Source organism: Enhydra lutris, unplaced genomic scaffold (genome assembly GCF_002288905.1).
Source record: "Enhydra lutris kenyoni isolate GAN:26980312 unplaced genomic scaffold, ASM228890v2 scaffoldscaffold69, whole genome shotgun sequence".
Lineage (NCBI taxonomy): Eukaryota > Metazoa > Chordata > Mammalia > Carnivora > Mustelidae > Enhydra > Enhydra lutris.
In genome coordinates, this window is record NW_019154153.1 from 5,392,576 (window position 1) to 5,409,429 (window position 16,854).

A 16,854-nucleotide genomic window follows, 5' to 3' on the forward strand; every position below is an offset into this window, starting at 1 on the left:
CAGAAATTCAGGGTCGATAAAAAATTTTCCTTGCTTTCAGTAATGCTGTCAATCAAAATTGCTGAGTCCACTTATGAAAGGCAAGGACTGACTTTTAAAATTCTGACACTCTATTTGAATTCAGTATTGTGGTCTCTGGATTTTCACAGTGCTGCCCTCCCATAATCCCTTTCGTTATCATATTCTGACATGATTTCATGTAGTAATACAGAGAGGAAAAAGCTAACAGAAGCTGAGATAAATTTTATTTTTCTTTCAAACAGAAGAAGGAAAAAAGGTGGGGTTACACTTTTATAAATATCTATAAATATTGAGCGATAAGCAAATTTTCCAAATAAATAAATAAATATTGCCACATGCTAAGGAACGTAAGAAATTGTGGGGACCACCCCGGCTCTGCCAAAGGAAGAACCCCTAATAAATGGTATTGCGTGTATAAGATAATGACCAGTTTTCTGCCAGAGTCCTTTCTGGGATTTTATGTCTAGTTATCAGTATGGGGGAGCTTCCAAAAGCTTATAAACAGTGTAATATCTCTATCAGGAAATGAAAACTATGGAGAAAATATTTGCCATGCACTGCTATATGGGAGCATACATAGTTTTAGCATTTCAGAATAGGAACCAGTCCTTCAAGTTCAGCTTAAAACCATCAAGTGAAAAGAGTTGTCCGATATTTCAGAAGTAAAAAGAACGGATTTGTTTCTAAGGCTGGGTGCATGATGGCAGTGGGAAAAAGCAAGGTGATGTGAAGAAGCTGTTGCTAGCTAGCATTCTGCTCTGTGGGCGGCCATCTAACAGAGGTAGGAACATGGGAACCCCCAACCCCCGCCACTCCATAGAAAGACTCTGAGTCAGGTGCTAAGGCTAGGTAGAGGGAGGCTGAGCATCAGGCCCACCTGGCTGGTGCCTCAGCTGTTGGGTAAGTGAGGATGGGTTTTCACGGAACCAAAAACTGTCTTCATGTAATGCCCCCAGAATTTGCAAGTGGCCAAGACCGGAACATGTCAGCCCAGGAGTGTTTACCTCTGGAGCCAGTGCTGGAGAGCTATAAGCAGAGCATAGAGAAGAGCCGACAGTGTTGTCTTTGGGTAACTCCTACATTTTGGTCCCCTGATTATCGGACTTCTTTTCCCCTGAGTCCTTGATGCCACTTCACTTCCACAGAAAATGGAACCCAAGAGCAATCCCATTGTCCCAAGATTCCCTCCCTGTGTCGGTTTGGTACTTAATCCTGAATGCAATACTACTCAGCTGGGAAGTAGGCTTCATAAATGCCTCAGAGGGGAATTTGAATTTATTTCCATTTAAAAATTTATTAAAAAAAAAAAATTTCCATTTCCTAGCAGGGGAGATTTTCATGAGCCAATGCCAAAGCTCTTCCCCTGGCCAAATTCACTAAAGCCCAAGACGGGGCCCATAGACAGGGTTATGTCACGGTCTGCTTGGGAGCAGGCAGGGTCCTTCTCGTCCCTTCGGCTCTGCCTACATAGAAGGGGAGAGAGCCTGGCAAGGGGGGTCCACTCCATAGGGAGTTTGAATTTTCTAGCTTGATTTCTTGCCTCGGTTGTCCCAGCGTTCTAGTTCCCTTTTGACCAGCCTACTGCCCATCTTTCTGACAGCTCTTCTCCAGAGATGCTCAAGGAAGAGAAAAGCCTTGAGATTAGGATTTTACCAATTTGCCCAGGTCAGCTGTTAATGCCCTAGTCAAGGTTGCAGACTCAAATGCCAACAGGGTCGGGCGGGGCTGGTGCCACAAACGTCAGGAGCAGTGGAGATGCTGCTGGCATTGGCTCTTCCCTTCACCTTCCAGGCGGTGAGCTCACTAAGCCTGTGCTTGGGTTTTAATGCTGGACTGATGAAGAGGAGAGGCATAGGGAAGAGGAACTGCCTGGGGTGTTGGGGGGATGGGTGGTGGTCGGGGTGGGAATCCCTCTCTCCTTCACCAAGGCGAAACTTCTAGTTTTATCTTTCTGGGCTTCAGAGTTCGGACAGGTGGCATAGGCGGGGTGGGGAAGGCGGTGAAACCGCCATGACTCAGGCCTTAAAGGTACATTCTCGGGGGACCTCCTGGCGCTAACTGCCCGCTCCACCCCCACCTTCCCATTCCCTGCACTGCGGAGGGCGCGGGTCCCCCTGAAGACAGTTTGGTTTTCTGAAAGGCTGCTGGGAAAGGATTCCTTTTTGGTTTCCCTAGATGAACTTGGGGAAGGGCCGGCACCTGTCCACGCCCATCCCCCCCGCGTGCACGTTCACCCGGTTGCCTCTGAGCACCCCTAATGGGTCGCTGGCCACCACACTGTTGTCCTCAGCGCTCGGGAGCTCCTGAGAGCAGGAGGCCGGTGCGGGGGTCATGCGGGGCCGGGGCTTCAGCACGTTCAGCGGGTCGTGCTCCATGTCCTCGGCGCTGCGCGTGTGCCGCCGCGGTCTGGGGGTGTTGAAGTGGATGAGGGGGATCTCGTTCCTCCGGGACAGGAACTGGGAGTAGGGCGGCGGGTTGGTGCCCGGCAGGAAGGCCCTCTTGGCCTGGCCCAGGCTGACGAGGAAGCGGTGCTGCGGGGAGTGGTACACGTCGTAGCCGTTTTCCAGTGTCCGCTGTCGGAACCTGCAGCTCTCGGGGCTGAAGAGGTGCTGAAAGGGAAGGCGGTAGGGTGAGCGCCCCGCGTACCCCGGGCCGCTTGCTCCGCCCCCGGACTCCGCCAGCCCCTCCAGGGTGGGGGTGCTGGGCCTGGCTTAGCCCTCCCTGCGGGGCTCCATCAGGGGGCCGTCCTTAACCCCTCGCTCCCTTCTGCGGGGGATCTGGCCTGCGCTTTCCAGTTGCCCAAGCAGGCAGCACGTCTGGGAATTGCAGGGAGCGGCAGCGGCGTCCCCCACAGCCCCCGAGCCCGGGGCCCTCCGCCCGTCCTGCACCCGCTGGCTCGGCTCTGGGCTGGCCACCGCAGCCCTTTGTTCAGCTTCTGGAGGGACCGCCAACTTCAGTACAACCAGGGCCCTCCCGCCTCTGCCTTTGGCTGGAAGTTGGCTTGGGTCTGTCTCCTTGCCTGGAGAAAGGACGGGGGATGGGATTTGTAGGGTCAGACATAACTGAGGGTACTCACACTCAGAGATAATGTCCTTTGGGATTTGGGGCTGGGAACTCTGGCAACAGATGACTAGGTTTGAACCCTCACTCTGCCACTAACTAGTACTGGGTTTTACCGAAAGCCTTCTAGGACCTTCGCATGTTGTTTCTGTTAATCCTCAAACTCCACGGAGTGTTTTTACAGATGAGGACTATCTATATGCCTAAATGTGGTCCAGAGATATTTTAATTGAATGCCTATATTGTTCCACAAAGAGTTGTCTACTTGTGGCCAGATACTGTAGTAGGTGCTGGGACACGGCAGCAAGCCAAACAGGAAGTCATTGCTGTCATGGTATTTCTAGTGGGTCTGTCTGGTGGTAAGAGGTTCCTGAGATGAGCAGTCCTCCTACGGTATGATCTCAAAATCCTTTGGAATATGCCTGCAACCTGTGGTTTGGGAAATCCTATGCTTACCAATCTGAATGACCAGCGACCACAGTTAAGGCAGAGATCATTCATGAGAGGTCTTCATTTTTTTCTAATTTTTAATGATTTTATTTGTTTATTTGACAGAGAGAGAGGGAATGAGCACAAGCAGGGGTGTAGTGGCAGGCAGAGGGAGAGGGAAAAGCAGACTCCCTGCTGAACAAGGAACCAGATGAGGGACTCGATCCCAGGACTCTGGAATCATGATCTGAGCCAAAGGCAAGTCCCCAACTGACTGAGCCACCCAGGTGTCCCCATGACAGATCTTTAACTGGAGGGAGATCCCAATTTACTTCTTCCAGGTGAGGAAACTGATGTGGAGAAAAGTGAGGGAACCAGCCTGAGGTCAAGAAGGTGTTGTAAAAGAATCAGGAAGACACGCATGGCTTCTCACTAGAGGACCCATGTACAAGGTGCTGTGTAGATGCATAGATGGGTGCCCGTAGGCGATCAGACTAGAGGCTAAGAACTCCAGAACCAGACTACGTGGGTTCAAGCCCCAACTGCATAAACCTGAACATCTGCTACTTAGGTTGACTAAATAACTCCGTGAAAACATCACCAAGCACTGCCAATGGAATCTTTCTAAGATTTTATGTTCCGGCAAAGAAACGGATTATCTTTAAATGGTGGCCAGCCCAAAAAAGAAACTCACGGATCCAAAGATGTTGCCTCTGAAGTCCATACAGAGGTACCGCCTGCTCATCACCCCTGTGATCACCACAAAGCCAGCATCCTCTGATCGGATCATCAGGGCACCTACGGAGAAAATCATCGAGGTCAAAACCTGGCTGCATGTCCCATTCCTAACTTCGAGCCCTTCCTGAAAACGCACCTGCCTGAAAACTTGCTGGGTGGATTCTCAGCGTGCTGATTTCACTTCACCCTCCCTTGTCCTTACTTGTTCAGCTTCATTTCTTCTGATTCCCCCCTTGCAAACTCCCACACCCCCCGCCCCCCTGTTTGCCCCCTACTTCCACCTCGTGTCTGTACGGAGTACTCTGAACTCCCAGCATTCTCTCCTCCGTGCCGGACATGTGTTTCCCTCTCCCCTGTTCTGTCTCTACTTCCCCCATTGCCCGGCTAATGCCTCTTCATGTCTGTGGCCGTCATCACGCTCTCACAAGCCTTCTGGGCTTTTGGGATTTTTAAATCTACACCGAGATGTCCTTTAAGGATCCAGCTTGTATATAAAGCCTGATGTTCACTCAGGGATCTGCACGGTAGTCCATGATCCCTCACGCAACACCCGTTATGAATCCAGAACTGTGTGAGAATTGATCTCCCCCTCCCTTCTCTGCTTATTGAAGTCTCTCATCCTTCCAGGCCAGGCTCAGATGTCACTTGCTATGAAGAATTTCCTAATCTCCCTATTCAGAACGAATGCCCTCACCTGCATTACAGAGTGTACGTCATTCACCCGACCTTGACCAAGTTCAGGTTATCTAGGGCCTCCCCTAGAGTGAGCTCCCTGGGAGGAGAGGGCTTATTTCTCTGTGTCTATTAGATACCATGGATGGACAGAATTTCTTCTTGGGTCTTTACTGCTACTCTCTGTCCTTCCTCTTCTTGCTTGGTGGTGTCCACTCCAGGTCAGTCCCTCATGGTCCTTCAGGGTCCCCACTCAACAACCAATCTCCAACAAGGGCCTAAACCCCACACATACCACCCACACTTTAAATAATCAGTAACTGCCTGCTCTCGTGTAATTTTAACAATTGCAATGCATTGTACCAAGGACCAGTTAAAGTCTAAAGCTGTTTTGTGGCAAGAGTATCATTCAGCAAGAGTTCCACCCCAAATGCTGCTTAATTACCTGACATTTTCTGCTAAAAATCATTTAAGTCTTTGGAGTCACTTGCATTTACTTACCACAGAATTTCCATATGCGTCTCCTTTGGCCTCACAACCCCCTGGCAGCTGTTCGAACTTCTGTTTTAGAAAGGTAGTATGGAGAGGTTGAAAATGCCCAGGATCTGTGCCCAGGAAGTGGGGTGACTTACACCTGGGTCTCCGCCCTTTCCCTGAGTAGGCTCAACTCTGAGGAGAGTAGCAGACAATACTTAGACCCCAGCTGAGGATAGAGCTTCGTTTGGACTAAAATTGGAATGATATAGGACAGAGGGAGGGAAGGTGGGAGCAAGCCCAGAAAGATGAGAAAGCAAGAAGGCCAAGGAGAAACATTAATTTGTTCCCACGTTTGGCTAAGGGTCAGCCTTGAGGGAAGCTTCTGGAAGTGGGGTGGGGTATAGGAGGTGCAGAGGTTATTTAAATTGCCCATAATGAGGTCTGCCTATGGGTCTCAAAAATGGCTAATCCTAGGACAAGCTCTGAGAGAAACAAATGTGTAAAAATAAGTTTCTGTCCTGATGAATTTTCAGTCTAACTGGGAAAAAATTACACATAGTCACTGGTTTTGAGTGGTTGCACTTAGGTACTTTACAGATTTTAAATTCTCAAAACAACTGGGATCTGGTTAGTCTTATTAGTATTAACATGGGTGCCAGCAGCATCCCCATTTATGTGCAGAGGCAGGATTTAAGGTGAGGACAGCCATTCTAACATCCTCTTCCTACAACCCAGCAATCACCTCCAACAGAAACCACCCCCAGCCTGAGGAGACAAAACCAAGTGCCAAGATCCGTGGAACCCGTGAGAACCCCAAGTCACACTGCCCCTGAGAGGGTCAGGGAAGGGGCACTGAGCCAGGAACCAGGGCACGTAGATTCTGGTCCCAGTTATGCCACTTCCTAACTCAGTAGCCTTGGACAAGTCATTGTTCCAGCCTCGGGTTCCTTAGCTGTGTAAAGAGGGTGATAGTAGCTGGCCTGCTGACTTTACAGGGTTCTGATCAGAAATAAACGCAATGGTGGTTGGAAAAGTGACTTTTTTCAAGGAGCATGGAGCAAATGGAAGGCATTAGGTAGCATGTGCTGGCCTGCCACTTATGGCAAGCCCAGACTTGGGCAGCCACGCGGGTCTGGTGCTCGGGGTCGGCGTGGGCCGTGTGCGAGCCACGGGAGCTCCTGGGCTCTGGGGCTGGTCCCAGTAGCAAACAGCCTGGAGGGGAACCTTGAGCAGCTGCTACAGATGATGCACAGTCTTGAGTCAAACCAATAGGAACCAATGAGAAAGTGCAAAAAAGGGAAGAGACAGGTGGCCTTCCCTTTGCCTGTGCGGAAGGCGTGTTTTCACAGGCCACGGAGGTTCTCGGGCAGAATCTGGCAGAAGGAAGGCACGACAACCTATTGCAGCCAGGTGGGCCTAATGGACTGGCCTGTGATCCCAAAAGAAGCATGGGGTTGGGTGACCTCGAGCCAGTGTAGCTCCTTAACCTTTGTTTTTCAGAGGTAGTGGGATCGTTGACCTCGTTTGGTCATCTTGAGGGTGTAATGAGATAATATTTTTCTCCACAATAAAAACACTTTCTAGAATGCTAGTAATTTTACTATTGCCACTTGCCTTCACTCTGCTCTAGAAGTGGGAAATTATCGGAGCACCTGGGTGGCTCAGTTGGTTGACCGTCCAACTCTTGATTTGGGTTCAGGTTATGATCTCAGGATCCTGGGATTTGTGCCCAGCAGGGACTCTGCTTGAGGATTCTCCCCCTTTCCCTCTTCTTCTGCCCCTCCCCTTATGCTCTCTCTCTATCAAATAAATAATAAATCTTAAAAAAAAAGTAGACAATGATTGGCTCTGTTCTATTCTCATGCTGGTAAATGATGATGGTGGATGTAAAGTGCTTCGAGCTCCTGGAAAGAAAGATACTATTTTGCAAGATTAAAGAGCCCCAGGATAATTCAGCTTCAAGTAGAGAGAGCACCAGTGGGGAAAATGGAAGAAGGAAAAATATCAGGATCTTGGACGTGGTATTAACCACAGGGAGTAGGCATCTCTTCTGCTGTTTTCAACAAAAGGGGGATGGTGGGGAGTGGGAGGGTGGCCTTCTTCATAGTAGGATCAGAGACACAGATATCAGAGAGGCTCTCTGACATCAGTGCTGTGAGTCCCAAGGGAAGTTATAGAATCTTACAGGCAGGTAATTTCACAATGACTGACAACCCAAAGATGGGTTGGGCACTCAGCTATTAATCAAGAATTGCCTAAAGCACAATGATCAAATGAACCATATTTCACCAGCAAGGTATAATTAATTAGGAGGGATAAAACACCACACACCCTCCATCAGTGTAAGCATATCCTCCACCAGTCTGTGAATGACTTGTGCTACTTATCTGCACGCCTCAGTGTTTCCTTTTTCCGTTTTTGCTTTTGACCTTTGTATATACATTTATTTGGGTAATGACACAATGACTGATTTGAATAGTATAAAGGGTTATGTGAAGTAGGACAAGTAAGTCTCCTTCCCCCCACCAGGACCCCCCAACCCGAGTTGCCCTCTGATGATTTATGTTGATTTCTAGAGACATAATTCTTGGCTATTGTCTACATCTGACAAAATAAAATCATTCCTAACAACAACAAAAAAGTCTGAAATAATTTCCCTGCATTTTGCTTCTTCTCAATCATTTTAATTCACTCCCCACTGGAATGAGTGCCTCCTCTGAGCCTGATGCCAGTAGATATTTGAGGAAAGAGTTCTCCAGCTCAGGCTGCTGGCTTATAGGCAGAGCACTCACACTGTTCCACACACATCTCACCAGAGCCTTCTCACATTCTCTCCATCATGCTCGAGGACGTGTCTTTGAGGGTTTCTTTCAGTAAAAGCTTTTGTTAAATATCTCTTGAATAAAATGAGCAACACTTTGTATGCACCAAGTGTATCCAGATTTAGTGCAGATTTTTGCCATTAAACTCCAATCTGGTTTCCCAAATGTTGTCTCCCGAACCCTACCTCATCCCCTGGAGTTCTGGAAACTGCCTGGTACTTGCAGAGAACTTTGGTCCCTCCTCTCATCTCCCATCATCATCCATTGAGCACTTGAAGAGGTAGGCACGGCTGGCTTTCCCTGTGCATGTATCTTGCTACAGTTTGAGGGACCTTTGATTCCGCACAGCAAGGTCACAGAAAATTATCATTTAGTTCAGTACAACAATAAGGGCAAATCATTATTCCCATAAGAAGTTTCTTTTAATGAAACAGAGACCGTGAATACTCTGTCATTCCTTCCATTTGCTCTAGGTTGAATCAGCTTGCATTCTTCTGTATCCTCGATGTACCTTTGACACATTCTTGTGAAGTAGAAGACCTTGTCTTTTTCCATACTCCTCCCCCTCTCACCACAGAATCCCCGATATAGGTGCTCACGAAGGCTCCCTCATTTGAATCACAGCTAACTGATCAACTGTGGACTGTGATCCAGCTTGTCGCAAACCTAAACCTTAAAATCATTCCAGTGGCCTCATGTTGCCAAGCAGTTCCCAACAAGGTCAATCTGCCTCTGAGTGGAAATTTCAGCTCCACAGAGAGGAATCACCAACCGATAGCAAACTGGGTACCTCTGAAGCCCCCAGGAAACATGCTGGAAGCATGGATGCATGGACGGTTCATGTGCTTGGTCAGACCCATCAAGACAACACACCTGGACAGTCTGTCTTTAGTTCATCTTTCCTGAGAAGTTTTATCAGACCAGAATATTAGAAACTCAGAGTTGGAAAGAGCCCCTGAGTTCATCTATCCCAATCCTAGGTCTGATACAGGAATCTTCTCTGTAACCTCCATTGTTAGCCCTATCCAAAGTTTATGAGCCAAACTCAGTGTCAATGACCTATCTGGTTTTTCCCCCTCTCAGCTTCCTTGCCTTTCTTTCTGTGCATTTTTGGACTCTTTGTATAGGACAAAGTGAGAGTGCTGCTATTGTGGGAAGAGGGATTATAGTTAAGACAAATTAATCGTGTTGGAAGAAACAAGTAAATGCTAATTAAGAATCTTCTCCCAGGGGGCTAAGCACACATGTGTGCATGTGCACACACACACACACACACACACACACAACTGGATTCCAGGCAAGAAGCTAGGAGGCTGGAGTAGTACTCTGGTCTAGCCCAAGGCCTCCCCAGATCCCTTGGAGGTGGGTGGACGGAGGAGCTCTCCATCCTTCCCGGTCGGAAAAAAGCCCGTACTCCCCCTACTCACTGTAGATGGTCTGGTGGGGTGTGCCATCCACACGGCCATCCTTGTGGATCTGCAGGTGGTAGCTGTTCCTGGCGGTGGCCGTGTACAGGTGGGTCAGGCCACCCCAGCTGGAGCCGAGGAGCGGGGAGGCGTTGGGATAGGCTCTGACTACCCAGCACAGGACAGAGACCAGGAGCCCAAGGCGGGTCCCTGACATTGCTCTGAATGGCTGGCTGGAGTTTGAAACCTGACACTGCCTGTGCCTCCCAGGCCTTTTCCTCCTCTTCTTTGTGGGTATCTGGCCTGCGGATCCTAGCTGGATTCCCTCCTTTTTTCCCTCGGACTTTTAAAGGGTAGCCGTGTGACATCAAACAGGAAAAACTCCACTGTCCACATCCTCTGTGTTGTAACCAGCCCGTTGGAAGAGAATGCAGAGCCCTCCAAGGTTCACGGAAGGCACGTCGTTATACACACGCACACATACACACACCCCTCAATTTCATGCCAGCGCTCCAAAAAATGAATGATGTGTGGGCAAAAGTTATCTATGATTCTGGGTTGTCTGTTGACCTGTCCCACTTCCACCAGGAAATGTGAAGGGAGCCAGCAGTTCTGGAAAAAAAACAAAAAAAACCAAAAAAACACAAAAAATCCAGCTTCGGTCCTGCACTCGACAGACTCCTGTGCAATTAATCTCTCATTGAGTCTACTCATTTTGGTTTTCTCCATCCTTTTAATTCCTATCAGCAACTGTGTATCCGGTGCTTTCTCTGTGCACAGCACCGGGTGGGTGTCTTGAAGGTACAGAAATAATACAGGACACCATCAGGCAGAGAGCACCCTCTGAGATCCTTCTTCATGCAAACAGAGGTCCAAAAGCCCAAGTTGCCACCTTGGGAAGATTTCAAAATAGGAAGAAAGGAAACCAGGCCTTGAGGTCACTGCTGCTCTATGAAATTCTGAGATTTGAGTTCTCAGTTTTCCTAGTTCGGACTGTGTAAGGGCAACTAAACTGGTATTATATTCAACTGTATATAGAGTAACTCAGAGACTTCATGGAAATGGGAAGGCTGGTGGCTGAGAACAGGGGATCAGAACCTGGGAAGGTCCCAGGGGCAGAGCAGCAGGCCAGGGTGTCCCAGTGTTAGTGTCTCCTGGGTGCCTGGCTTCTGGGGCTGGACACTTCCTTGCAGACCCTGCTTACAGGTGTGCACTCTGGGAAGCTACATTTGATGGGGGGGAGAGTGCCGTGCCTGTAGTCCAATGGGGAGCAACTACTGCAACGCATACTAGGAAAATACATACATGAGGACACTGCTCCTCTTCCAATTTTCCGCTCACTGAGTGCATGCAGGCTAGACATCACGGTTGCCAGATGACAGAGCTAGGTGATCTCTGCTTCAGTGAGGTCATGAGCTAACAGAGGAGGCAGAAACCATAAGTAACCATTGCACAAAGCACAATGGAATGTACAATCATACAGGTGCAGACAAGAGATGCCATTTGTTATCCTGTATTTGTGCAGGTTTTTAATGGCTTAGAAAACATTTTAAAATGCTAATTTTTACATCTATTAGCTCATCTGAATTTCACTGCAACCCTGTGAGACAGTCCCACTAGACATTATCAATATTTTGATTTTATATACGAAGAAATGGCAATCGTGGATTCATATGTCCAAAGTCACAAAGCAGTTAAGTGGGAGAGCTAGGACAGGGTCTCCTGGTTCCCTAGGTTGCTTCTCCAGTAATAATCACAATGACAACTTAACACTTACTGAGAGCTTACTAAGTGCTTTCTTTGTAGTACCTCATGTCATCATCATAATAACCCTTTGAGGAGATGCTGCTACCTCCTTTACACAGATGAGGGAACTGATGCCCATGGTTTAAGTACTGTGTCCCCAAGATGTACAGCCAATATGTGGATTGACATTGGATTTGAATTTGGACAGTCCAGCCCCAGACCGCTTAATGACTTGGCTAGATGTGTAAACCCATACAACATGTTAGGGCAAAAGAGCTTGGACCCAGGAATTCAGTAAGAGAGTGCAAGTAGCACCAAGGCATAGTAGTGTCCAGTGTTTCTCTAGCAAACACAGGCCTTTGCTCAGGTTGTGCCTCTAAGATATGGGGTGCTGCCTTCCCAGGTTAGGTAGATGATCTAGGACTTATAAGACAGTCTTCTTTAATAATGATCATAGAATGACCCATAAATATAGTACCACATCTTAGAATTCAGAATTGAAATACAAATCATTCAGGAACATTTGCCAGTGGTGAACTCCACATTTCCTTTTCTGGTTGCAAAAGGTAGGGATGGGAAGTACCGTGAAACAATCAGCGGGTATCAAGAAACGTCTCTGTGCAAGAGAGAAAGGAGGAAGGAGTTCCAGGAATGTTGCAGAACAAACATCCTTGAAGGTCTTTACTATAACTGAGCAGAAGAAAACCTTGTTTAGTACAAAGCATTGTGTGAAAAGAACTAAATTCTTAGATGTGTAAGACATGCTAACAGTGGGGTGCCTGGGTGGCTCAGTTGGTTGAACGTCTGCCTTTGGCTCAGGTCATGATCTCAGGGTCCTGGGATTGAGTACTGCAACAGGGCCATCCCTTCTCAGCAGGGAGTCTGCTTCTCCCTCTCCTTCTGCCTCTCCTGCTTGCTTCTTCTCTCTCTCTCTCAAATATATAAATAAAATCTTTTAAAAATGGAAATGTTAATGACATTCAGAAGAGGATGAGAGCACAAAGGGTGGACACTGTGGTCAAAAAGAGCTTTGAGGGAAGCGGGACTTGAGGGGGCCTTGTAGGATGGACAGAGAAGGGCACTTCCTAGCACCTGCCTGAGTGCAGTGGGAAGGCAATGCAGGTGTCTCAGGAAGTACGTGGTTATTCACTTGTTCCTGTGGTGATTGGAGGGGGACCTCCCTGGTGGCTTCAGCTCATGTTTTTACAAAAGAGAATTGATGTGCCAGCTTAATCCACTTCCAGACTTCTCTCCGAGAAGGAGCCCTGAACACCTACTGGATCTGAAGGCAGAGGACAGTCTAGGACAGTAGACTTACTTCTGACGGGAATGGGTACAGGGCAGGGAGAAGAAGCATTGCCCACTTGGTGACAGCAAAGGAGAGTACAGAATCTCAGAATAATTCTTTCCACTGAGATATGGAAAAATTGAGAGTGGAGGAGAGGATATGCCCATTAGCACACACAGACAGCAGAACGTACAGCTCCGAGCTGAATTCCCTACCAGTGGGTTCCAAACCTGGCGACCCATTAGAATCACCATAACTACCCCAACACTAACCTTAGGCCTACTGAATGTGCAGCCTAACTATTTGCACTTTCCCCCAAAGCTACCTGGGAGATACCACCCACCTTGATGTTGATGATACTAAATGACTTTGCAAGGAGCAAGAGATGTAAAGAAGATTCCTGTATCAGACCTAGGGTTGGAATAGATGAACTCAGGGGCTCTTTCCAACTCTGAGTTTCTAATATTCTGGTCTGACAAAACTTCTCAGGAAAGATGTACTAAAGACAGACTGTCCAGGTGTGTTGTCTTGATGGGTCTGACCAAGCGCATGAACCGTCCATGCATCAATTCTTCCAGCATGTTTCCTGGGGGCTTCAGAGGTACCCAGTTTGCTATCGGTTGGTGATTCCTCTCTGTGGAGCTGAAATTTCCCCTCAGTGGCAGATTAGGCTTGTTGGGAACTGCTTGGCAACATGAGGCCACTGGAATGATTTTAAGGCTTAGGTTTGCGACAAGCTAGATCACAATCCACAGTTGATCAGTTAGCTGTGATTCAAATGAGGGCCCCTTCATGTTCACCTACATATGGGATACTGTGGTAAGAGGGGAGGAGTATGGAAAAAGACAAGGTCTCCTACTTCACAAGAATGTGTCAAAGGTACATCGAGGATACAGAAGAATGCAAGCTGATTCAACCTAGAGCAAATGGAAGGAATGACGGAGTAATCACTGTCTCTGTTTCATTAAAGTAAACTTCTTATGGGAATAATGATTTGTCCTTATTGTTGTACTGAATTGATAGTTTTCTGTGACCTTGCTGTGTAGAATCAAAGGTCCTTAAAACTGTAGCAAGATACATGCACAGGGAAAGCCAGCCATGCCTACCTCTTCAAGTGCTCAATGGATGATGACAGGAGATGAGAGGAGGGACCAAAGTTCTCTGCAGGTATCAGGCAGTTTCCAGAACTCCAGGGGATGTGGTTCAGGAGACAGGAGGTTCAGGAGACAGGGTTCAGGAGACAACATTTGGGAGACCAGGTTGGAGTCTAATGGCAAAAATCTGCACTAAATCTGGATACACTTAATGCATCCAAAGCATCACTTTGAGTCCCAACAATGCACTGAAATTAGTACATAGAGACCAAGCCTGCCTTCAGTGGCCTGCTCGATTTTCCACTTCCTTTCAGGATTTCCAGCCTAAATGTACAGGGTAAGATGTAAAGGAGTCTCTCTAGGGGATTTTAGTTATGAACACTAAATCAGTACACCATACCCCTGAGCAGCCTTTTCCTAGATCCTGGTATGTGTGACATCTCTTTAGAAGCTTCAGAGGGTGAGAGGAGAGTCCAGGGTAAGTTGGTTCCTGCTCTTTGCACCTAGAGGGGATCAAGGTGAGGGAAAAAACAGGAGCTGGGTCCCAAGGTGGCTCACTGTTTTCTTTTCTGTTTGACACTCTGTCTAAAAGCTCCATCTACAGATGGTAGGATTACAGACCCCTGCTCACTCGCTATTCCTGCCTCTTCATAGCTTTGTTTCCATCATTCACTGTCTTCACTCCCTGGGCTCAGGGAGATGGATTTCTAAGCCATCCTGGACAAATAGTGGTTTCTTCTCTTCTCAAAGTTGTCTGGGGAAGGTGCTCCAGCCTTCCTGAAAATGCCACTCCTGTATCTTGTTTTCCTGACAGTTAAAACATGCTTCCTGGGTGCCTGGGTGGCTCAGTGGGTTAAGCCTCTGCCTTCGGCTCAGGTCATGATCTTGGGGTCCTGGGATCGAGTCCCGCATTGGGCTCTCTGGTTGGCAGGGAGCCTTCTACCTCCTCCTCTCTCTCTCTCTGCATGCCTCTCTACCACTTGTGATCTCTGTCTGTCAAATAAATAAATAAAATCTTTAAAAAAAGATTTCTTTCTAAAAAAACAAACAAAAACCCCCCCAAAACGTACATGCTTCCTTAGAAGTTTGAGAGGGCAAGGGGAAGGCTTTGGGTAAGTCAGTTCCTGTCCTTTGCACCTAGAGGGTGCAGATTCTCTCTTGTCCTAATGTATTCATTCAATCAACACATAACTATTTACAGAAAGCCAATTTTATGGCTAGTGTTTTGTAGAAAATCTTTAGGGAAGCCTAAGAATGGAAAAAAATATATATAGTCCTGCTCTTCCAGGAGCCTACAACACATTGAGCAGAATATAGTTTGCATTTGTCCAGCAACTCACAACCTATAACCTGCACATTCTTATCTAGTACCCCACTGGATGCTCAAAACAGTCGTGTGAGGTGGGCCAGCAGGTCACCGCAGGAACTTAACTACCTGTTAGTCCAGAACTGGTATGTCCCGTGAGGTCAATCTTTTCCCCTTCTCTTCTTTCCCTCCAAACGAGTTGTTTAAGTTTCCCCTCTCCCAAACAAAATTTCCAGCCTTTTTTTTTTTTTTTTTTTTTTTAATCATGGTAGCTTTTCCCAAATAAAGGCACCTGGGAAGATGTGTCTTCAGGACAGGCCTTCTTCCAAGGATGCCTAGGACTGAAGCCTAGCACTCAAAAGTGAAACATCAAAGCTTGGAAAAGAGTTCAAATCCATATGAAATGTTAAGGTGCTTCTCTAGAAGGTTTAGCTGGCAATGGCTTTCACTTTTGCCACTTGGGCCAGTGAAACCCACGAGTGGGTCTCATAAATTCATAAATATTGACCCTGATGGTCCAGTAATGACTATTGATGAGAAGGGTAGGCACCTGAGTTCTAGATACTTAACCCTTTTGAAAAGGTTTAAGAAAGTCAATTATCATATGGGTTCACTTACTTGTGAAACATAAGGAATAACATGGAGGACATTAGGAGAAGAAAAGGAAAAGTGAAGGGGGGGTGGAAATCGGAGGGGGAGATGAACCATGAGAGACTGTGGACTCTGAGAAACAGACTGAGGGTTTTAGAGGGGAGGGGGGTGGGGGGATGGGTGAGCCTGGTGGTGGGTATTAAGGAGGGCACGGGTTGCATGGAGCACTGGGTGTGGTACATAAACAATGAATCTTGGAACACTACAACAAAAACTAATGATGTATGGTGACTAACATAACACGATAAAAATTTAAAAAAAAGAAAAGGGTTCAATTTTCAAATGCATAACATTAAATTTTACCACCTATTCTGAACTTATTTCACAATGTAAAAATGTTTTGTTTTGTACAAATAGCCAGTTTGAGAGTATTTAATTAAAACACAAGCATATATTTAACTTAAAATATGCTTTCAAATGGAACTGAAGGGGGCTATGCTAAGTGAAATAAGTCAAGCAGAGCAACACAATTATCATATGGTTTCACTCATATGTGGAACATAAGGGATAGTCCAGAGAAGCACAGGGGAATGGAGGGAAAACTGAATGGGAAGAATTCAGAGAAGGAGACAAACCATGAGAGACTGTGGACCCTGGGAAAGAAACTGAGGGTTACAGAAGGGAGGGGTGGGGGATGGGTATTAGGGAGAGCACATGTTATGATGAGCATTGGTTGTTACATGCAACTAATGAATCATTGAATACTACATCAAAAACTAAAAAAAAGAAAAAAAGAAATTCTTAGTCCTACAATTTGGCACAAATACCTCCATATAATTTGACACTTGATTTAGTAACAAAATAAGTTTAACTTGCTTTTACTATAATATTTGTTATTAAACTTCTATTTGTTTACCAGAAAATATCAATCAATCAATCAATCAATCAAATATGCTTCCATTAAGTGTATCTGAGTGCTTGTTTACTTAGAGGTTTGAAGTTTTCTGAGAGTATAAGACAGCCATACTGAGTATGAGAATTCTGAAGACAGAAGAATGGGAAGAGAGACCTCAGAGACAGTGATAGAAGGTATACTGGGATGAGAAGGATCCGGATTGGTACTGCCAGGGGCATCCCTAAGAGCAAAGGTTTTCCACGGTGAGTGGGGCGCTCTAGGCTACGAGGGCTCAGAGCTGACTGCCTG

The 16,854-nt window shown here is 46.9% G+C and overlaps 1 protein-coding gene across 1 annotated transcript; it reads right to left on the reverse strand.

Moving 5' to 3' along the window:
* Window positions 1-369: 369 nt before the first annotated feature.
* LOC111159771 (fibroblast growth factor 23) lies at window positions 370-10,021 on the reverse strand. Its single transcript, XM_022522369.1, is given in 6 exon segments — window positions 370-2,630; window positions 4,205-4,308; window positions 9,647-9,846; window positions 9,848-9,884; window positions 9,887-9,943; window positions 9,946-10,021. Coding segments are annotated over 6 exon segments (912 nt in total). The 3' UTR covers window positions 370-2,192.
* Between the last annotated feature and the right edge of the window lie 6,833 nt (window positions 10,022-16,854).